General features: G+C 54.7%; 2 protein-coding genes across 2 annotated transcripts; one reads left to right on the forward strand and one right to left on the reverse strand.

Moving 5' to 3' along the window:
* Positions 1 to 347: 347 nt before the first annotated feature.
* On the reverse strand, positions 348 to 1,150 carry TGME49_264680 (hypothetical protein). The gene has a single exon (XM_002368556.2). It carries the CDS (start codon positions 1,120 to 1,122, stop codon positions 727 to 729), a length of 396 nt encoding a protein of 131 aa, XP_002368597.1. The 5' UTR covers positions 1,123 to 1,150; the 3' UTR covers positions 348 to 726.
* Positions 1,151 to 4,541: 3,391 nt separating this feature from the next.
* On the forward strand, positions 4,542 to 21,466 carry TGME49_264670 (DNA polymerase family B protein; the record flags this gene model as incomplete). The annotated part of the gene is made up of 13 exons (XM_018781371.1): positions 4,542 to 13,474; positions 13,767 to 14,585; positions 14,691 to 14,705; positions 15,308 to 15,404; positions 15,645 to 15,803; positions 15,930 to 16,311; positions 16,678 to 16,756; positions 17,251 to 17,367; positions 17,774 to 17,924; positions 18,375 to 18,464; positions 18,690 to 18,780; positions 19,183 to 20,883; positions 21,085 to 21,466. The coding sequence occupies 13 exons, from the start codon at positions 4,542 to 4,544 to the stop codon at positions 21,222 to 21,224; spliced, it is 12,774 nt and encodes a 4,257-aa protein (XP_018636330.1). The 3' UTR covers positions 21,225 to 21,466.
* Positions 21,467 to 22,815: the final 1,349 nt, after the last annotated feature.

The following is a 22,815-nucleotide window of genomic DNA, read 5'->3' on the forward strand; positions in this document are numbered from 1 at the left end:
AAGCCCCGTCGAAAGTGGATCGAGAGAAAGCCGACAGAGGCCGCAGCAGGTGGAAACGAGGTCGTAAGAGTGCCAACTGCAGGACGCCTAACACGGTGAGGCAGAGACGGTCAACTGCGGGCCACAAAAAGAAGAGACAGGCAGTGTGTGCACAGAGTCGCAACGGATGCAACGCATAATCCGGCGGCGGCATAGACAAGGGATAGACGGGAACAGAGTTTCGGCGCGCCAAAGAAAGGAAATTCTTCACAGGAACAGTAGTTCACGCGAGAGAGACGAGTTTGCCTGAAAAGGTGAGGGAATTTGCACATCGTTGGAAGAAAAGCGAAAACTTTGGTGTGTCTGCACCAGAACCAGAAAACAGGATGAGACGCACAGTTGCTCGGGCGGAAGCAGAGGCATCGCGCGAGACTGCAAGGAGGGCGTTAAAAAAAAGTCTCTGGCTGTGATATCCGGGAAACCCTTGGAGCAACAGTGGGGAGAACGTATCCCTCGCCTTCTCAGGGGATAAATCCAGTTAAGAAGGCACCGCTAAAAATAATCGGGAACAGTAAAAGACCATGAAGGGCCGGATACACGAGCATCGCACACCAAGATGATCCCCATGGCGTTGCCGCTTTACTCGCGAGACTGGAAGGGGGGTGGCGCGCGGGAACCCTCATTTACTATAGAACTTTGAGGACAATCGTATCAGGCAGTTGCCGTTGTTGCAGAAGAACCCAGAACTCAAGACGGGAAATGGACGGGAGGCCAAATAACGGGAAATGCTTCAACAATTTCAAGGAAGTTCCCTCTAGAGGGCAGCTGGGGGCTCAGCTTCCACAACAGCACGCGAACTCCTCGAAACGCGGAACGATTCCCCCTGTGTTTCACGCAAAAATTTCTCCACCGGACTGAAATGGAAAGAAGGAGGGAGAAAGTACGTGGAAGGGATCGAGATTTTTCTTCGCTAAGAAAGGACAACACGGAAGGAAACTGTGGAGCAATAATGGTCACTCGCAGCGGGGCTGACGAGCATGAAGGTATGCAAAAGCCTTCTCGGCCAGCGGAAGCAGGCGAGAAGTGTGAAGTCCGGAGGGGTGCTTCAGGGAAAAGGAAACTGACGGAACATGAGTGAAACATTGCAAACTGGGAGAAAACGCGAATGACACATTCTTTTAACGCGTGACTTGCTCCACTGCCGTCGTCTCTGCACGGCGTACGCGGCAGCCGTTTTTTTCCAGCGCATGAGGGTTTGCGCATGCGCTCGTTCTTCCATCGTATGAGGGTCTGTGCATGTGCTCGTTTTTCCTCTTCATGCCGCTTTTTCTCGTTCCCTTGTTCCGGAGTTCAACCTTCACATAGCCCTTCTACGTTTTTTACACAATAATACAGATTCGGATGCTTCGTCCAAGGGGTATGGATTTGCCAGGTGAAGGTCCGCATTTGGGCGTTCTCTTAGAAGAGATGCAGACGCGTGAGCCACAGGCTGCCGGCCCGGAGGTTGGTCAGGCTTAACGCCCTCCAGGGGCTGGTTTGTTAAACTGATGAAATTCGCCTTATTAAACGAGGCCGCCTTCTTATACGAGGGAAGTCTTCAGGTGAAACTCTATAGGCGTTGCTTCTCGTTTTCCGGAAATATCGCACAGTATTTGAATCTGAGTGAGCGTGTCGGGTGGTGAGCGGCAGTTCAACATCATACAAAGTCTCCTTGCAACTCTGAGAAGCAGTAGAGTCTGATTATCGTATTCGATACGTTCAGGATAACGCTGCCGGAGATATCAAACTTTCCTCGCGTTTCTTAGGCGAATCCCCGGTGCGTTTTTCAAAGTAGTGGTTGTCTCGGTCCTCATCAGCTTACTCTGGACTAGGATGACAGTGGGAGGAAGATAGAATTCGAACGAGGAATCTAGGCGCTCTGGCTTGGTGCTCTCATTAAAGTCCCACGCCCTTCCGTTCCCAAACATAGACGTTGGCGAATCGGACTTTTCCATGACTATGCAAAAGAAGAGGAAACCACCATGATGAGGCAGCCTGGTGGGTCTGGCGGACTGCCACACAGCCTTTATCTTGAGGAGCACGTGGATGTCGCTTTACGCGCGAATTTTCCTGTTGCCGACCAAGAGAGAGCACGATTCATTTACTTGTTGCCCGATTTTTCCACTCCAGCGTTCTGTCATGTGGCGTGCATGGTTCTCTTCTTCTACATTTTTCTTTTTGGCTTCGCTGCCGCCAGTTCTCTGGCCGGTTGGGATTATAAGGGTGCCGTGGGCAGCGACAGCAGGACTACTGTAGTCCACAAGGATGAGAGAGGTGTAAAAATCATCATGCATCCGTTGCAAGCCTTTTGCCTATAAACATGATCTCAGAGTCGAACTACCACCCTCGCGTATAGCAAAACAGAGGCCACACTTTAGAGACGAGACAACGCTTCTGTTTACGTTTGACAAGACAGAACGATGTTTCTTCTCACTAGCTAAAGTGTACAGTAGCTCTATCTAATGTGTGCATGCACCGTTGTGATTTAGTAGCACGCTATTTTTCCACTTTTTATACGCGGAATTTCACTTTTCATCTCCTAAATGAGGTCGTAGGCTCCGGAATCAGAAAAACACGCTGTTGAAAAAACAGCTTCACATGTTGTATCGTAAGAGGTTTTTTTTCCACTTTTCAGGTTTAGGGACTATTGTTATGAATCGCGGCGACTAGGATCGCAGATGGAAACACGAGATGTAGACTACGTTCCATCATTGTAGGCGTGCTAGTAGGGAGTCTGTTCCAATATTTGCTGACTGTCCCTTCTTTTCCACATGTTTCTACGTTCGGTTCCGAACAATCAGCGACACCGTGACCGCTGCCACGCCGTTCTACTCAGCGAACTTTATTGGAGCCGTTGCCTGAAGAACCCGTTTTCATAAAGCAAAAATGCGTGCAAGAAACAACCGTCCATGTACGAGGCTACTTCGCCAACGAACAGAGAGGAAGGAATGTCACACAAACATTTCGGGTACAGGGTACTCTTGAGAATACGGTTTTTCTGTAAACGCCTTCATGTACGGAAAGAGAAGCTGCAATAGCAGTATCATGGAAGCGGCAGTATTACATGGGCCTTAATCGAAAATTCTGGCTTAAGGGTATGCGATACACCCGATGTCCAGCCTTAGGCTCTTATTGTTCTGACCATACCACTGCTTCTCAGCGGGCGGGGCCAAAACCCATGGCAATGGACTTTGAGATCAAGTTTCCTCTGTGTTTCTGGAAGCCGTAGGGCATCTGCTTTTGCTAAACGAAGGCAGCCGTAGATAGACGGAAGGTGTCTCAATGAATGCGGATCGGGTGTGATCTGTTGAAGTCACTTGGAGGTACACAGTCTATCGCCGCTGTTGGATTTGTGTTTTTCCATCACACTTGAGACTTCGACGTCCCTCTGGTACGGCTACTAGCCATGGTAAACCACACAGAAAGACATCTCCTGAAAGCCGCAACTGCGTGAATGACTCATGCTCCTTACGAGAAAATGTCTTCGAAGGTCCAAAAGCCACCAAGGATTTTCCATGCATTTCTGTTCGCGGCCGCCTGGTATGAACAGCCTTGCTAGCGGGGCCACGATCCCATCGAATAGTGGACCACCGTCAAACCCCTGAAATAGAACTCGAAACTCGTACCCCCTCGCCGGAAAAGAAATGAAGAGCTTTGGTGTTGCTCTCGTTGCAAGCAGCCATTGTTTAGAAAAGGGGCTCTGCCTGGGGAAACTGGTCTTGACCAGTTGTAGTCTGAGCTTTTAACATGCATGCAGCCAGCATCGATGGAGGCGCAGCTGCAGAAGACATGCACACGTCGGATGAGAAAGAAGCATCTGCCTACAGAAAAGGAATTACGTTGGATTTGACTCGCTTTCGGTCAGCGTTTCTGCTGCTGCTCTTCGCTTTAGATTCAGAAGTTCCGCCTTCCCGCTGTAACAAAAGCGTTGTTCTTGCTGAGGTCTTCTTTCTCGCCGCATCGCCTGCGACGGTGGAGCATCAGCAGATCCATCCACGCAAAGTTGCGTTGAGTATGAAGGTTCCGTCTTTTCCTTTCGTTCCCGAGCTTGGCTTTCTCGCACCGACTCCACTGTTTCCCACTGCCGGTGTGCCTGTGTCCCTTCCTCTCCAAAGTTTTTTCGGAGCTTTCATTACGCATCGTTACAAGGGAGCTAGTGGAATTTTTTTGGTTTGTGTCTGCCTCTGGGAGTGACCCCCCTGAGAGCAAGGCAGTCTTTCACGTGCTACAGGCGCCGTCGATTCCAAAGCCTGCTTGACATTCACTGAGACGCTGAAGGCTGTCCCTTTTTGACCAGTAGCAGGGGGAATGACAGTCAGAACAGGGCGGTTGCCCGACCGCCTGGGCCGCGGAAGGCATGCCGAAACAGTCTACTGATATTCCGTTCTTGCCAGTTACCACGCGCAGCGAGCGGTTAGCAGTAACAACCGTCCTGGAGCCTTTAGACAGCGCTACTTCTGCGCCGGATAGGCGCCCCGGAAATCCCCGAGTCGCGACATCCCCATCTCCGTCCCTGTCTAAGTATGGACTCTTTACGAAGAGAAGATGAATGTCTCAGCGCTGCATGGCGCTCAGCCACTCATCGCTGGTCTCTTGGGAGAGGGAGGGGTCAGGCACAGGGGACAGAACAAAGAGGAAAGAGCGCAGACGAAAAACCATGTACAGGTAGTCCCTCTAATTGTGAGGGATGGAGACAGACAACAGATACACGCGAGGAACGAACAGACCGGTCAGACTATTTAGGCGAGGGCCGACTTGAAGAAGATGGAGCAGTCGCGAGAGTCTGGAGCGCTCATCCGTCAAGCGTTGACCACAAGAAAGTCGCGTGCTGTTCCCAGCGAGAATGTGGAGCTTATGTTGGGGGAGAATCTGCGTACAACCCGGCCGACATCAGCTGGGGCTCGACACCACAGGAACGCGCCAGAAACGCCCTCAATCCTTCAACTTCTGAAAGCGCTACATATGAACGAGAGTGGGAGCCAGGGGACTGCCACCAGGGGCGAAGTGACCCTGGAGAACATCCCTCTTCTGCTTCCTCTGCTCGGTCGCATGCCGGAGTCAGGCGGGGAGCGACGGCGAGTCGACAGCCATCCAGTCGTACACGAGACGCGTCTGCACTCGAGACTGCGTCGGGATCGGCATCATCTGATTGTTCGTCTTCCCTGCAACTTCCTTTCTCTTACCGGTCGTCCAAGTCTGCCTCTTCATCTTCTGCTTCCTCGTCTGGTTCTCTCAACGCGTCAGCCCCCACACCAGAAGCCCCGTCGTCGCTGCCTCAGCCGGCGTCTCCTTCCTCGTCCCCTCAAGTCTCCTCCATCTGTCCGCAGTCGCCCTTGTCTTCATCGCCTTTCGCGCAGCTGCAATCTCTGCCAGGTCCGCACTGTCCAAAATCCTCTATGGGTAACGACAGGCGATCCTTGGAGAACAACAGAGTCCTGAATCCCCTCGTAATTTCGGTCTCAGTGACCGTCGTGGAACCCTGCTTGGAGGCTCCAGTGCCAGGGCTTGATCCGACGACTGCTCCCTTCTCCGGTCGGCGTCTCTGGCGTGTTCCTGTTCTTAGAATTTACGGAGTTGTCAATGATAATCCTGTCAGATCTGTTCCTTCCATGTGCCTCTACCCACCGATGTTAAGAGCGCCACCAGCGTCCAGTGAATCTCCTTTGTCTTCCTCCTCAGCTTCTTCTTTGTCTTCCTCCTCAGCTTCTTCTTCGTCTTCCTCTTCGTCTTCTTCTTTGTCTTCCTCCTCAGCTTCTTCTTTGTCTTCCTCTTCGTCTTCTTCTTTGTCTTCCTCCTCAGCTTCTTCTTTGTCTTCCTCCTCAGCTTCTTCTTCGTCTTCCTCTCTGTCTTCGTCGGTTTCCTACTCTTCCTCATCTCCTTCCTCTGCGTCCTCCGCTTGCTCTTCCCTTTCGTCACCGAGTTGCGCTTGCCCTTGCCCGCGTGGAGACAGGCGTTTCTTGGGGCGCATGTGCTGCGTCACAGTGCACAACGTGTTTCCGTACTTCTTTGTGCCTTTGCCTCGAGAGGCACACGAGAAACCAGAGGTTTGGCTTCAGTGGTTTTCTGCAAAACTCCGGGTGTGGGAGGACAAGCTGACGAGTCGCAGTGACCCGGGTGCCTCTCGCCCGGCTCGGGGTGGCGGCCAGGGACGCGCGAAGCGGACGGGTCCTGGACAGGCCCCAGCGCCTTTGTCGACCCCTGGCCCACCCCTGGTGTTTGCGTTGCGCCTTGTTAAGAAGCGGGCGTTCTATGGGTACGATCATGCGCCGCGGCTCTTCGTTCAGATTTCCACGCTTCATCCTGGAAGCAAGACGGTGCAGCTAGCTGCACTGTTGCTTCAAGGTCGCGTCACCGGGCATCCGCTTCAGCCCTTTGAGATCCACATCCCCTTTGTCAGTCACTTTCTCGCCGACTTTCATCTCCGGGGGATGGATCTGCTCACCGCTGTCGCTCCCTGTTTCGTCCAACCAGTATTTCTCGCGCCTCCGATGCTTCTGGCTAGTCCCGGAGCCCGCGTAGCTTCGGCAGCAGATCGCACGCATTCCCCCCAGTCTCCCAGCGAAGTTCCGGCCTCCGCGAGAGGAGACAGGCAGTCTCTCCGTTGTGCACTGTCTCCTGGGGTCTCTGGCTGCCCGGGCTTTTCCTCGGTGCGGAGGCCCGTGGCAGTCGGGGCTCATGAGCGAGGACAGGGACGAGAGGGGCACACTGCTGAATCAGGGTCAAACGACGAGAGGAGGGGGAACGCGTTTTGCAGTCACCACTGTTCCCAGTCTGCGTGGGCCGGTGTGCATCGGGAGGGACAGACGCAGCGGATTCAAGGTAGGGAATTCATGCCCGCATCTGCAGAATATGTTCCGGGGGGCGTGTTTCTCAGCAAATCATGGGCGCAACTGTGGCGCTGCGTGGGGGGATCAAAGACAGCGCGAGAGAAGCCATGTGGTGAGTGTGAGCAACATTTTCGCCACACAAACGCGTCAGACGAAACGGCTCGAGCCTCTTTGGGGGTTTTCCCCTCTTGTCCCTCTTTGGGCCGACCGGAAGTGCCAGCCAGGGGGCAAGCGCTTCCCGTCATTGCGCCTGCGCTGGTTCCTGAGGAAGGGCTGCTTTCTGACGGCAGTCGATTCACCTTTCGTGTGTTGCCGGCGCGCGTGCAGCGGCGAACCAAGTGTGAACTCGAATGCCATGTGCTGGCGAGAAACATTCTGAATCCGTTTTTCGTGTCAAAGGTCGACTCGCCCAACTCCACCGTCTCTCTCAATTGTTCGCTGTCTGCTGAGGAAACAAAGGGGACCTCAGCTGCTGAAGCTTGGGAGCGTTCCTCGTCTTTCGCAGCAGACTTACTCCTGCCTTCGGTGCTCGACTTCTGGAGAGAGGAGGCTACACGATGCGCAGGACTAGGTATCTCCTTTCCCTTTGACAGTCCCCACGCGGCACCCCCAGCCCCCCCGACCCTTCCCTCCGCTGCGGCTGCGGCTCTCGCCCAAAGAGACGAGGCACCGGCGCGAGGCGCCGTCCCGGAGATCTTCAAGCGACGTCTCGCTCAACTCCTAGCAAAAACCGGCGTGCTGACAGACGTCTCTGCGGTGCAGGCCCACCTGCGTCGAAGCGGGATCGACGAGGCGACAACGGGTTTGCTGGACCAGGAACACGCGTCTCGGCGTAGTGGAACGGCCGCTCTCGACTGCCGTGATCAGAAGGAAATGCGAATGAAGAACTCGAGAGAAACAGGCGACCTTCCAGGAGACGCAGGACGTTCACAGGCAGGAAGCGAAGGAGAGACAGGAAGGGGACACCTCGAAGGTCAAGGTGTGGAGAGTTGCGAACAACAGAGTTGGAACCCGAAAAGGCGGGCAGCGTGGGCAGACTCTGAAGCAGCACGAGGTGACGCCTGTGAGAATGTAGACGCAACTGGAGAGAGCAAAGAAGTAGCTGCACACAGTGAGGTGAACAGAGGCACGCGGCGCGGGGAGAACGGGGACTCTGGGACGTTACTGGGCTGTGATGCCGACAGGACAGATTCCGGTGAACAATCTGCCAAGCGTCTGCGCGTCACTCCGTGTGATGCAGAGGCATGTGGTGATGGCACCAACGGAGGCCCCCGGCCAGTTCCATCGTTCTCGTCTCTCTTCCTTTCACTTCCACAGCAGGAGGCTGAAGATATTCCACGCCCAGGTTCAGCTTCCCAATCTTCCGCAGCGTCGTCGTGCCCCCCGCTGTCCCCCGCGAACGCTTCGGGATTTTTCATCGACAGTGCCTTCTCCTTCTCCCCGGTGTCGCAGGTCTCCTCATTCAGCGGGTCTCAAGACCCCCTCGGGCCTGACCCCTGCGGGAGCTTCCAGTCCCCATCCGCAGGGGCCTGTCCGGTCCCCGGTGTGCCCGCCGGTTCTCCTTGGCAGTGGCTCCACGCTTCCAGCGCTACGGGAGGGGAGTCGACAAAGGGGGCTGTAGAACGAACCTCACTACACGCGGGAGGGGGCTTTGTGGAAGCGCCTTGGAATGCACAATCCGCTGCTTCCACCAGAAACCCCCCTCTGGTCGTTTACCCTGAAAGACCCACCACTGAAATGCTGCTTCCATCAGAAGTACGCATTGCAGGAGATAGGCCTGCTCCCTCAATAACTGGAGTGGCACCTTCCCGCTCAAACGACACTCGACTAGGAGGTCCAAGGTGGCTGGAGGATCCGACGAATGCGCTCTGTCACTTAGGCAGTCGAACGGATTCTGCTTCTCAACGGAATCCATCAGAGACGCGAGAGGCACCTGTAGTCCAGTCACCGGCCGCGCCTGCGCCTTCGCTTGCGCCTTCACACTCAGAGGTCTGGAGAGAAAGTGGGGTTGTTCACTCTGCCACGGCACTTCCTTTGCCTCCAGTCGAACACCCCAAAGCGAGCGGACGTGATCCTTTTGAGGAGCGTTTGCCTTCGCAGGATGCGCCCCTGGAGAGCTCTTACTCGGCGCCGTGGCGTCAGATGCCGAGCTCAGGGCACGTAGGTAGCTTCGGGGATAAAGAGATAAGAAGGTCGTGGCCGGAATGGTCGGGGGACAAAGTGTTTCTCGAGCTGAACGGAGTCAATTCAACGGAAGCGATCCTGAAGTCTTCGGAGCATGAGGTGCGCGAGGCGAAAGAAGGAGAAGTCGTGGAGCTCGCTGAAGGATGGAGAGATCAAGACGACGACGAGAGTGGCGGCAAGGAAGAAACGGTGTGTGGCGTGAGAGCTGCACAACCGGGGAGACTCGCGATAGAAGACATAGTTACTGTAGAAGCCGAGATCAAAGGAAAAGGCGCCCTAGAGGAGGAGGCAGACTGGGCCATCGCCGCTGTGCCTCACGATCGCAGTGAGGAAGAGGTACCCTCTTCAGCTGCAGAAGCGGGAGGAACAAGGTGCGTGCCCCTCGGGGGCGGCGTCACAGCTCTAGAGCCTTTCGAGCTGTTTGCGCCACAGGTCTGCAGCCGATCTCAGTCAAGTTCATCGGGGAGCAGTAGCTCAGTAGAAGGGCGCCGCGCGCGGAGAAGAAGAAACAGGCTACTTAGAAGCGGACAGAGCCGAAAAACGTCTTCGCTGGACAGCAGCAGTTGCTCGCCGACGGTCGACTACGACGCGAGTGCGAGAAGCAGCGACGACAGCGTGTCGAGCGACCCCTGCGGGGCTCTGGACATGGAAGTCGACTCCACGAAAAATGGGAAGCCAAAGGAGGGGAATGCAGAGGAATCGGATACATCTCGAGTACGCGGGGAAGAGGGCCAAGCCACATTTCCTACCAACAAGTCAGGGGAAGCAGCGAGCAAAAAGCCGTCTGCAGGATTGGCGTCCGGGTTCCAGGACCGTCAAGAAGTCTGCAGGTCACGAGCCTCTGACTTTCTACACCGCAGGTGTGTTTTTTCTGGCTCCGAAGAGAAGACGGCGTGTCTCTCCACAGCCGTCGACATGCATATGCCTATGTCGAATCTTTCACTCGACGCGAAAGTAACTCTCGGCCGTGTCCAGACGCCAACTGGGACGTCTACAGATGTGCGGCACGCGACGGGGATCCACAGCACCGGGAAGATGGAAGACAACCTGCGCGAGGCGGACCTGGTCTCGAAGCGCTTGTCGCAGGGGTCGGCATGCGAGGACCATTCAGGAGATGAAGACCGTGGAACTTCGTCATCGTATGCGGCCACGGTCGTTCTCTCCAGTGGTTCGGCCGAAGGACGAAAGGAGCGCTTTGGCGGTGAAGCAACCGAATCAAGAAACAGGCAAGAGGCGCCTCCACAGCGGGCAAAAGAAAAAGAAGAGGAGACGGCTTCACCACCTACCCCTGACCGCACACGCGAGAACACTGAAAAGCATGTGGGCATGCGTAGCCGCCACTCCTCTCACACATCGAAAGAAAAATGGGAAGGACTGGAGCACGCTCGCTTACAGAATCTGTCGGAACATGGCGACTCATCTCAGGGCCCCGTCTTGACCTTGTTATTTCCCCGGGGTGAGCCGAAGTCGCCTCAGGTCGTCGCCGTAAACCCCACATCCCATGCTCTCTTGGATCGGCACTGTTCTGTATCCCAGCAGTCGCTGCAGGGCTGGCCAGATGAGCCCGCAGAGCTCCCTTTCTTTGGCGACCCTCGCGATTTGCCGGTGAGCGTCCTCCGCGCCGTTGAAGCTACTCTGGGAGGGCGCCAGTTGCGTGAACAGGAGGAAACAGTTCTTGGAGCCCGTCGCGCAGAAAGCATCGCAGCAGCAGCAGCGGAGGAGACTCGCCTTCTGGCCGAGCGGCGTGCCAAGCTAGGCAGGAAGACGAGGAGACGCCGACGGAAGAGAAAGAACGCTCGACAGTCGCAAGTCTCCTCTTCTTCGCAGCAAACGGCTTCTCAGTCGTCGCAGTGCGCCTCTCAAGAGCCATCTCAGCGTGGCTCGCAGAGCTCTGGGCGCTTCGGCGTGCTTGTTGACTATCATTGCAAACAACGCCCGCATGTAGAGCGGCGTCGGAGCGGTGCTGTCTCCACAGATGCCTTAAGCAAGCAAGCGCCAGGTCGAGAGGCAGGGACCACAATGGAGCCCGAACCGGGAAGAAGCGGTTGGTTTGGTAGTGACGCGGGCCGCGTACAACCGTCGCTTGTTTTGCCAGGAAAAGCTGTCCAGCCGGACACACTTGTTGTGGAGATTTCGTCGTCCTCAGACAGTGGTAGCGATGGGGTCTGCAGCCGCTCTGCGGTTGTGCTGACGACGTGGGATGCGACGGGCAGAGGGCCAGGAGAGACGAGTTTGCCTTCCGCTCCTGTCGTGGCTATCGCCGACCGAACAAACGGGGAGACCTTCCCAGGGACCGCGTTCCCACACGGTTCTACCAAGCCTCCAGGAAACGCTTTCTGGGGCTTCTATAAGCCGCCCCCCACGACCCACGAGGCGCTCGCGAGTTGCCCCCCCAGGGTGCAGAAGAACCATGAGCGGCTGTTGCGTCGGGAGGCACGCAGAGAGGCAAGGCGCCGACAGCGGCGCCAGAGCTGGGGGGGTGAGGCCGAGCGAGCGCGAACCGGCGACAGTTCTGCCGCGTCGCGGTGCGAACGAGTGCGAGAACCTAAGGGCGACAGTAAGCGCGATTTTAAACGACAGAACCGAAGAAGCAGAAGGGACTATAGTCCGAACAGGAAGGGACGCGAGTGCAGAAAAGAGGTGAGGCCGGCGTTGAGATGGGCCACAAGGATGGATAATGGCGGGCGTATCGTCCTGATGCTAGTGCCAGCATCGCAGTCCAGCGGAGTGGAACGAGAATCGGCACGACGAGAAAGAAGAAGTCGCACTCGAAGAACGATATCGCTTTCTCGATCCCGAGCAGAACCGACGGTGACGCGACCCTCGGAAATACCGCCGGCTTCCTCATCTGCGTCTGGCTGCTGCACCTCTGAGGGCTTTAGCCATACTGGAGATGACGCAGCCGCCGATAGGAACTGGACCGACGAAACGAGGGCGCGTGCGGATCTTCCGAGTCGAGGGTTGCCGTTTGCGACTGCATGCGTGGAAGCTGAGAGCTGCCCTCAAGACGTGGGAAAGCCGCGAAATCCACGGAAAACAGCAGGTGTCGATGAGGTGAAGGTGGACCACGATCCACCGACGTCGCCGAGCGCAAATGAACTGAAGGGGAAACGCAGCGACTCCGATGATGAGGGGGAAGGTGGCGAACGCTTGGGTGCTCCTGAAAGAGCCCGACGCAACGAGGCGAACGACTTGCTACCGCATCAAGATGTTGAAGTGAATTCTGTTCAGCCGCGCGATAGGCATATCTGTGACGGGACCTCTCCTGTCTGCGACAGGGAGCATGTACCTTCTTCCCAGACACAGCAATGTGGTTCGTTGTGCCTGTCAGCCGGCAGTTTGACGACAGGCCACTCGTTCTCAAGCGCGTGCTCCAGTAGCGACGTCTCCCTGGGAGGGGTGGGAGAAGGCGCCAGGAATGTTTCGCAGCTCAGTGTCGCATCAGCTCTTAAAGACGCGGCAAAACAGGCTCGGCCGTTTCATGCCTCCGCGGCAAACGAGCTTGCCGACGAGGCGATTCGTGGGGAAAGGACACTCGCCAGCTACGGCGCGTTGTTGGCCGTCGAAGTCCTCGCAGAGAGGACACAATGCAGCCCTGAAGCTGTCGATGCGGGTGCGCCCGATCCTCAGCAGGACGCCATCCTGGCTGTCGCTTTGGTGCTCAGAGACGAGCGTCTGTCTTTGGCTTGCCGTCGGGCGCAGCGGGCGAATGGGAGACACGGGGGAGACGCGGAAAGGTGGGACAAGGAAGCAGAGGGGCCAGAAGACCAGGGCAAGGAGGGCTTGGGCAGAAGAGAGGGAAGAGAAACGGACATGGAAATGGGAGCAAAAGGGAACAGGAACGGAGACAGTCAAGAGGCGGAAAGCAGCTGCGGGGACCCACTAGCGAACTCGGGTTCCGAGACGCAGAGACGGCGGAAGAGCGGGAGCAAGCCGTTTCTGTCCACGGCCCTAGGTCGGGAGCGATGCGCAGAAAAGGCGGCGGCAAGTCTCGCCTATTTCGATGCTACCATGATCATTTTTGTTGACCAGGCCTACAAGCCTCGCCTGCCCTTGAACTCCAGATTATGTGCTCGCTCTCCCGGATGCCGTTCTGCCTCTGTTCCGTCGTCATCAACTGCTCACTCCCTTACCAGCTCCTCGGTCGCCTCGCCGTTCACGCGAGCTCGCCAGTCGTTCGCGGACTTTGTCGCTCTATGGCAGTCTCGTCATCCGTTCACCAAGTCTGCCCAGCAGCAACTGCCCGCCTTCCTTCCGTCTGATACTGAAGTGGTTGCCGTAGAAAGCGAAAGAGCCCTCATTCATTATGTTTGTCTTATCTTTAGTGTTGCCGATCCTTCTATGGTTCTGCAGTGGGACAGTGGATGCATGGGCCTCGGCTTTCTTCTCCGCAGGGCGCGAGTTCTCGGCTTTGGTGCAGAACTCACAACAGCTCTCGGGAGACGGTAAGATGCAACTGTTGGTCTCAGGTGGCGCGGGTGATTCGGACAAAACGGGGTGCTTTCTGAACAGACGCCTGTCAAAGTATCAGGTTCGACAACCAGCGCACAAGCCAAAGCATTCCTTCAAGCTTTTACATACATCTTAGTCGGAAGTCAAAGCTGTGCCAACTGGAGACAAAGGTCCTGTGGAGGACATTCTCAGCAGCTTGCGCATTTCACAGCAAGAATTGTCTGACCTTGAGAGTTTTCTGTACACGTTGTCCCCGCTGATCCTCATGCTGTTGTTTCCTTGCAGAGCAGATCCTCTCCTTCTCTCACATCTCCGATCTATCTCGTATCGACCCAGGTCGCACGTGGCCATCTCTGTGTCTCCAGCGCCTGTTTCGCAGCAGTCTTTTGGCTCTGTTTCATCTTCCTCTCCAGCCCTGCCGCAGGCTGAATCAACCTCAGCTAGCTCGTGGTCTCGCCCGTCTATAACGGATCACCGTGAGGCACGACACCCCACACCGCGAGAGTCAGGGAGGTCAAGTGGGGTCTCCGACGTGCTCCTCCAAGGAGGGATGCTGTCGGGCCGGCTTCTTCTCGAATGTTGGCGGCTGCTTCAGAGTGAAGTGAAACTCCAGCAGTCGTCTCTGGAAGGAGTTGCCACAGAGGTCCTTGGTGTGACCTTCGCCTCGGTGCCTCCGGCGATTCTTGCGAACCTCTGGAAGCAGGGACAGGGCGCTTTGAGGCGCGCAGAGAGGCTTGACGAAGTTGAACTCATGACAGCGTGGCGTGAATGGCAGTTGCGCGTGAGGAGACACGAAGAGGTACAGGGTAGGCCAAGAGACACAGCTGAGGGGGGTAAGGGCCATGTTTTTCATGGAGAGACGCAGGGTCCACGAACAGAGGGTCCACAGACAGCTGATGGGGCTGGGCTACAGCACATCGATGCAGCACAGAGAACCCTGGGCGAGCCAGACAGTCTGGTCCTGGAGCAGATCTTTGCAGACGTTGAGCGAGCAACAGGCAATCCGATGGGGCGGCTGCCGGGGCCTGAACCAAGAGAACGGGACCAAGAAGTAGTGTGGGCCGTTTCGACTATGGGTGCGGTCCTCAAGTACCTTCTGGGCAGGTAAGGACGCTGGGCCGAATCGTGTCATGGCGAGGAAGGAAGGAAAGAACGAAGACAGGGGCCTTCTTGTGCTCTCACTGTTGTGGCTTGCTGTTGGAAATCAAGGCCCCAGCGGCGATGGTGAGTCTGTCCCTTTTCTGGGGAGTGTAAACTACGAGTTATTTCGTGTCCGTCCTGTGGTCCACTACGGGTCAAAACGTTTATGATGCCTGTCCTACCCCTGGACGCGTTCGTCTAATAACTGCCCCCTTTGGCTCTGCTGGGTTCGATTCCATCGTTCCTCTCTTCTACCAAATACATCAGATGGAGGGTGGTGCACTGAGGCGCATTGTGGTTCAGTCTAGCTTTGGGCGCCGCTTCTCTGTTTAGGTGTGAAAGAGTCCCACGCTTCAGGGTATGCTGTAGGTTCTAGATTTGGTCAGGTGCTGTGGTGCAAATGGTTGACCGTTCAACCGCGTCACGTAGCCACAAGACGGCATTTGACCGGGTAGGTCCTTGACGTATTCGTCTGTGGTTGTTGTGTTTCGCTGGTGCCTGTCCTACCCCTGGTTACGTTCTTGTAACAACCGCCCCCGTTGGCTCTGCTGGGTTTGATTATCCCTTCTGATATAGAGGTGTTCACTGTTCTTCAGGGTCCGCATGACACTCGCATTGATTGACAGCACAGAGCTGCTTCCCCGAACAGCTGAGCTGGCAAGGCTGTATGGCTGCGATTTCTTCAGTGCCCTGACGAGAGGGAGTCAATTCAAGGTGGAAAGCGTGATGATCCAAGCAACCAAGCGCCTTGATTATCTGTTTGTGTCTCCTTCTCAAACTCAGGTCAGTTTCTTTGCATCCTACTGTGTTGCTGCACGCCTTGCGTGGTCTCCGCCTTTCTGGTCGCTCACCCAAGTTGCGGGTTCCTCCGTGCACCTTTTGTCCCCACAAAAGACATCTTCTGTTCAAACGAATGCATGCATGTAAAACACGGATGACGCAAAATGGATAGGCGTGTGTGATGTATCTCGCTCTGTACGCCGAATTTGTTGTTGGGTGTCGGTTCCGTCCATGGATCCACAGGTGACAGAGCAGCCGGCACCGCTGTGTATTCCACTCGTTCTCGAACCCAAAAGTGGGTTTTACTGGAGTCCCGTACTGGTTCTAGACTTCCGTTCTCTCTACCCGTCCATCGTGATCGCCAACAACATCTGCTACTCGACGGCTCTTGGCTCCGTTGAGGTAGGTGTTTGAGAAAGCCAAAGATCTAGACCGCGCCGCCTTTTCAGACTCATCGAGTGACCTAGAGCGTGATCCGCAACCCACCGTGCCCTTAGAAAAGTTCCGAACTTTTATCTGTTTCTTCAGATCGATCCGACAGTGCAAGCCACGAAGACGTTGGGCGTGATGGACTTCCACTGTCCTCCGGCTCTGTTCCGGCAGATTTCGGAAGCCTACTACCGAGCTGCTTCCGTGGACCTAAGGAAGGGAGCACCGGCTCTTCCTGACCCTGTTGGGGGTGCTGGTGAGCGGAAGGGCGGAAGGGATAGTGGCGAACGACGAGGCCACAGCCAAGCTTCGAGCTTTTGTGCAAGCCAGGCGTGGGACGCAGACAGTGGTGGACTTCGGCTTTTGCCAAGCGGGGCCATGTTCGTGTCGCGCCGTGTAAGGAAGGGGATTTTCCCTCAAGTCCTCAGCGAGATCCTGCAGACCCGCATCATGGTCCAAAAAGCGATCAAAAAATACAAAGGTAACTTTCTTCCCTGAAATCCTCAAATCCGGAACTCGGAGCGAGACGCACGGAGCGCTGAAACGCGAACAGACCAGCCAACCTCTTGCCCTACATGCCAGCTACCAGGACACTGTAGTCGATGCACTAGAAAATCCATTGCCCTCCAAAGACATGTTTTGCATTGTCCCTGGATTCTCTGACTCTCCTGATCTGGCGTCTCTCCCGTAACGAGTTTTGCTCTGTCGTATCACGCCGCGTGCTGAGGCTCACGCTAGGCAGCTTGTGGTCTGACTTTATTGTAGCTGGGTTTTTTCTCAGGTGGTCAGTGTGTCCTTCTGTCCAAACACGACGCTCCTCTCTCCTTCATCCCTTGTTGTCCCTCAGGGAAAGTGGAAGAAGGCTTGCTCCGACTCCTAAACTACAGGCAGTATGGCCTAAAAATGATTGCTAACGTTTCCTACGGGTACGCGAGGAAACGTCGTGGAGACGTCATCTATCTGATAAGTTGTGCTGCGTTTTCGAGGCGCTCTTTTGGGCTTGTGTTCCAGACCTGCGTCGAAAAAGCTCGACAGTATCCTATGCGATATGTGTGTAGACTTAGTTAGAAGGCCCATTGATGAGTGCTCCTTGACGGTCATGGGTTGTTCTTTATTTCACAGGATCGCTTCGCTGTCTCATTTGCATTATCAGTGGCCTGCGATAGTTTCATTGCATGCTGGTATTTACATAAAAATCCAATGCCTTACACCGACATAAGGAATAATCATGGTACCGGGTCCGGGAGCGTGGTACTCAACGAAACATAGGATGAATACATGTATTTAAATTTGTGTAAATGTCGTTAGGCCTTAGGCTCCTGTGTGCGAGGGAGGGAAGCGGCAGCTTTCGAATTTACATGCCTTGCAGACTATTGCCGGCGTCCGATTCGTTTGTTTTCATGTCTGACTTTGCCTCCAGTTATACAGCAGCAAGTTTTACGGGGCACATGCCGTGCGCCGATATTGCCGATGCAATCGTACAGACAGCCCGGACAACGCTCATGCGCGCCATCGAACTGGTCCATAACACTCCACGGTGCGTACCGGCTGACCCCGAGCCTATCTCGCCTCTGAGGTGTCCCACGTTTCCCGCAGTTGAATGTGCTGTGAATAGGCTATCTTTTCCCGGTTTCGATTTGTTTCTTGGCGTCCAACGCAAGTTAATGCAATTCTTTGCGTGAAGGACCGGCGCAACGCGGCATATCGCTGTCGGGCACCTGTAGCGGAATGGTCGTGAAACGACAGGTTTGGGGGCGTCTACGTGCATGGGATCTGAAATGTCGAAATTCGTCGAGCTACGACTTACTAATCAGCAGCCAGCTTGCTGAGTTCAGTGACGACGTGCCTTTCTCGCAAGTCGTCTTCTCACCAAAGCAATGTACCTCTTATTTCCTATTTGGGTTACGCTTTTGAAGGATGCTTACTTTTTTTCTTCGGTTTAGATGGGGCGGAAGAGTATTGTACGGAGACACGGACAGCATGTTTGTTCTGGTCGAGAACAAGTCCCTGGAAGCTGCCTTTGAGATTGGACGTGAAATCGCGTACACTGTCACTCAGCAGAATCCGTCACCAGTTGAGCTGGAACTTGAAAAAGTGAGTGAACTACCATCGCGTTTCTGGACCGATGTCGTCCTTTGTTCTGTCTTTTCCATCCAGACACATTCGTGTTCGTGGCGACAGTCTCATTGGCCTTCATCCTACGTCCTCGATGAAGTCGAATTGTGTTCCGCGATAATCTGTGTCCCCCGCTTCCACAGGAGTCCTGAGCTGTCCCCCCTTCATCAATATTGTTTCTTTTTAAGATGTTTTCGATCTCCGGACTCCCGCAAATGCGTTTTCGTTTCTCCATTTTTTCTATGTGGGGCGTCCATATAGCCATTTCTTTTACCGCATCCGGCCCAGTTTCCTTCCCCTTTGGCAATCTGTCACAGTGCGCTCGGCAGGACAGGGGCATTTTCGTATTTCGCGTTTTTGACTCATCGCTTTTTATCCAGGCCGGGGTGTGACTTTTTTCCGTGTCTCTGCCCGTTATCGCTCAAACAGGTTTTCTACCCCTGCTGCCTCGTCTCGAAGAAGCGCTACGTGGGGAACGCGTATGCAGCGCCGAACCTGCCTCCAACCTTTGAAGCGAAGGTGCGGTTTCGCCCCACTGGTGTAGAAATTCCCTCCACGGAAGAGGAATAAACTGAAGATCAACGCAGGGTTCCACTGCGGTATCCCAAGCAACTGAAATGTCATTTGCCTACTCCATGTTTCTCTCAGGGCATTGAGGCAATCAGGCGTGACCAGTGTGGCTGTACGAGTTCCATTTTGGAGTCAACTCTGCAAACCTTCTTCCGCTCCCGCGACATTTCTCAGGTCAAGGCGCATCTCTACCGGCAGTGGACAAAGATTATGTTAAACCAGGTCCCCTTGAAGGATTTCATTTTCTACAAGAAATGCAGGCTCGGTGAGTCAATGTCGATGACGGTCAGACGTTGGTTTTATTATTTCTTTGCAGAGTTGCGAGCATCTACTACAACGGGCCGTGCGTGAACACGAGTGTCGGAGCAGGAGTTGCTAATCGACAAAATTAGACGCTGACCACATGTTGTGGTGTCGTGTGTCCCTCTGCGTCATCTTGTCTCAGTCGGTGTGTACCCGTTTGTTGGCGATTGACCAAAAGAGGCGTTACACTGCGTCTGTCCGGGCAAGGTACAAAGTCAGGGCTAGCAGAGGCACTCACCGATGAAAACCCGTTGTCTCCAATATGTGTTTCGTGGTTCCTGTCTTCTTTGACTGCCCCGCTGTCGGAGCAATGTGAACACTTGATCTGTTTTTGCAAGCTCCTTCCCTGTGGATTTTTGAGCAGGTTCCTACAAAGCCGAGTTTGGCGCATCAACTGCTGCATCCCTACCCCCGCAAGCTAAAGTGGCATATGCACGGTTGCAAGCGCTTGTTCAATCCTCTGTGTGCTTGCAAGATGTGCTTGGCACCGGCACGTCGGAAACTGCTCCTGCGTTGCCGTCAGGACCATCTCGCGGAGAGCGAGTGGCATTTGTCTACGCGGATCTCGGCCTCGGAGGAGCAGAAGCGTTTTTGACAGGAAAGCAGAGCGCGTTGCGGCTGCTTGATTGTGCCGTGAGCCCTGAACAAGTCGAAGGGGGAGGGAGGGCGGATAACCTTGTCAGCCTCTTCCTCTACGGTGCACCTCAAAGGGTGCTGCGCCCCATGCCACTCCAGCTTCCAGACGCTTGGACAACTGGATCGGTGACGCCACCGCAAGAGGGGACCGCCAGGGACTTTTGGAGTCAGCACGCTGGCTCTTGTGTCTGGCTTCGATGTTGGGAGCCCATGCCACGTTCAACAGTAGTAAAGGGTACAGACTCATCATTGTTTCCTGAAGGTGAGAGAACACAAGCGGCGTCCCCAGCGTTGCAGGCGCCCGCCTCCCGCTTCGGCTGGCGTCGCCTTGGCATGAGTCCAGCTGGTGCGTCCTGCTCTGGTTCGTTCTCTGTATCGGTGCAGCAGGGCCAAGAGTGTAGTGGTATTGCACCATCTGCTGTGCAAAGCCTTGGAGAGGGTAATTCCGAGCAACTGCTGTTGCCAGTATATCTGAAATACTACATCGTACGGCAAGTCATTCCTGCCCTCGACCGCCTCTTCGGTCTTCTTCCCGGGTCAACATCTGTAGATCTTCGGCAGTGGTTCGACAGAATGCCGAAGCCTCAAACAAAGCCAGCGACGAGATTGCGTCGTCAGCCACAAACCGGCCAACAGGTAGTGAAGAAACCTAGACAGGGCATGCTGACGTTTGGGACAAGACCGCTTCCACGGAAAATAAGTCCGGAAAGCCGGTTACTACGAGCTCGACATGGGTCGGTGCCTCAGAGGACTCCAGTGGTAGATCAGATGGCAGTTCCGTCGGATGCTGGTGCGGTGTCGCCGGCGCCTCAGCCCCGGCACAAATTGCTGCAGGCTTTGAAAGTAAAAAACGGGGCCGGTGGCGGAAGCAGAGTACGCCTTCACCACTTTTTTGCGGCTTCCACCTGCCTGTTCTGTGGTGAGAGGTGCTCTCTGTTACCTCCTGGATCTCTCCGAGAGCTGCTGGGCTCCAGCGCCAGAGCAAATGGGAGTAAAGGGAGTAGTGGAGGTCACAAAGGAGACGGGAGCACAGACAAGGTGAGGCGAAGGCGCGGAGGAGGTGCAATTCATTTTGAAGAGGACACAGAAGCAGCTGTCAGAGCACAGCTTTTCAGAAAATTTGAGTGTCGTAACCTCACCAGTGACGAAGATGGAGAAGGTAACGAAAATGGGGGACGCAATAACGATGGAAAATTAGTCATCGACCTTTCGTCCAAGTCTGCTTTCTCTTCAACATCTCATGGGTCAGTCTTCTGGCCTTTGTTTCAGTCCGCGTCAGCCCGAGAGAAGCAACGCTACTGGCAGCCTCCTCCGGTGTGTGCAGCGTGTAGCAGGGATGCCGAACGCCTTCTTGTGGTAGCATATTCGGAGTTGCGCGAGGAAGAGAAAAGGGTAAAAGAGGTTGAAGACATCTGCGAGGCATGCGCAGGTAGGCTGCTCTGCAGGGCTGGGAGACTCATCAGCAAGCGGTAGTCACGTTGCACTTGTCCGTTCTCAATGCGAGTCCCTGGAAACACTTGCCACGAATCTGTTACCTTGGACTCATGTATTTAGTGCTGGTGCTTCTTCATCCGTCCTCATCCTAATCCGTATTGTGTTTCGCGTTTTCTCGTGTTTGTTTCCGTTGCAGGGAGCAGACTCTGTGCAGCGGCATGTTTGAACGCTTGGCACTGTGACGTATATTTTAGAAAGCTGCGAAACGACATGCGCCTAGCAGCTGTCTCCTCCAAATTACGCGCACTTCATTTGCACCTGAAGGATAGTCATTGACTGTCAAAAGCATTCCGTGTAGTAGGTGCAAGTAACGAGCTTGGCAGTCCAGTGTGCAACGTGTCATTCACGGATTTTGGACCGCTGGCTCCGATCCAAGCAATCAACTGATCCGCTCCTCGCTTATACTTTCAGCAGACACAGCAGCCTTCCAGTGTAGCAGGACGGTGCCCCGTGCTTGGATGGGAGCTTCCTCCCTCCGGGGTGATTCCTGGAACGATTGTCATTGTACATTTTGCGCGCGGTTCGGCACCTCCCACCAAGGGCAATGGAAAAAAGTTGTAAGTCAGCCATAAAGAATATGCAAGCTGATGAAGGTGATTGCCTTGCACCAGCCCACAATGATGCAAGGGTACAGTTCCGGCAACTAATGTGTTATTCACTGTAGGCTCGCATACGAGGAGCGCACCGCAGGGACCATCTTGTATGGCGTTCAGCTACGATCTCACCTTCGGTGCCATGTGAAGTGCAGTGGAGCGTAAACCGCAAGAGACGACGAATCAGGCCTTCTCCATGTGACCTAAAACATCCATATATCCTCACAAGGAACAGAAACACCGCGGCAAGTGCATCAAGAGTTCCACTGAATTGCATCGAGTGTGTCGTTCGTGAAAATGAGCGCGATTGTACCGTACTAGAACACCGCTGGTTTAAATTTGCAGGATGTTCAGGGCGCCACGCGTGCGGCCTCTCAACCCAAACGATGAACTCGTAGCATGTGTAAAAAGGCGTCTATCGCCAGAATCCAACAGGTATTTTCAGGGGTGAAAGTCCGTCCAACTGTGGACGGCGAGATTGGAGCACTCGGATTGCGTTCACACCATGCTCGCGTATGCCTCTATAGCTTGCGCCCAACAGGTTGTCTGTCTCAGCGTCCGAGGTAGCATCGCACACGTCAGTGTGTTCTCTACGGGTTTTAAGTTGCCCATAGAACAAAGCTGATGACGACTTCAGCGTCCTTCTCCGTGACTGCACCGGAGAAACTTGAAGGACAGTTTTCGCCTTCGATTGATGCAGCTGTAGACTAGTAGGTTCAATCACGCTCCCGTCACTCCTTGGTGAAAGGCACGAGTATGCATCCGAATGAGTTGCCAACCGAATAGTTGGACATTGTTCACCGGCTCCATGTTCTTGTTTGTAAACATGGTTTCAAGCATTCGCAAGAAAGACATGAGTCTGCTTAATTGCTTGGGCTCTGTTCAGCGCTTACGAAAGGACCCGGTGGGAAGAACGTATCCGCTTTCTAATTAATAACGCGTCACTTGCGTATAAACGAAGTAGAGTACCATCATTACAATTCTGGGAAGCTACTGTCGGTTGTTCCGGTTTGACGACTGTATAGACGCTGGTTGTAGCAACTGTACTTCGTTACAACTGATGGATGGTTCCATGGACATGTACAGAATTATGTTGCTTACCCTATATTCGTGTGGTCGGAAAGACAGCAAACTCAACGACCACACGAGATGCCGTGTCCTGGTGAGTGCTCATTTTGCACCGGGATGGTGTTTTACGTGAATGGCATGATGCCTCGATCATAGAACGATACGACCACCCACCGCATGTGAAGAAAAAATGTTTTTTCCAAAGC

This window comes from Toxoplasma gondii, chromosome IX (genome assembly GCF_000006565.2).
Source record: "Toxoplasma gondii ME49 chromosome IX, whole genome shotgun sequence".
Taxonomy (NCBI): domain Eukaryota; phylum Apicomplexa; class Conoidasida; order Eucoccidiorida; family Sarcocystidae; genus Toxoplasma; species Toxoplasma gondii.

Bases quoted from the DNA above. Each gene is read 5' to 3' on its own strand.
- TGME49_264680 (XM_002368556.2), bottom strand. From the start codon at position 1,122: ATGTTTCACTCATGTTCCGTCAGTTTCCTTTTCCCTGAAGCACCCCTC.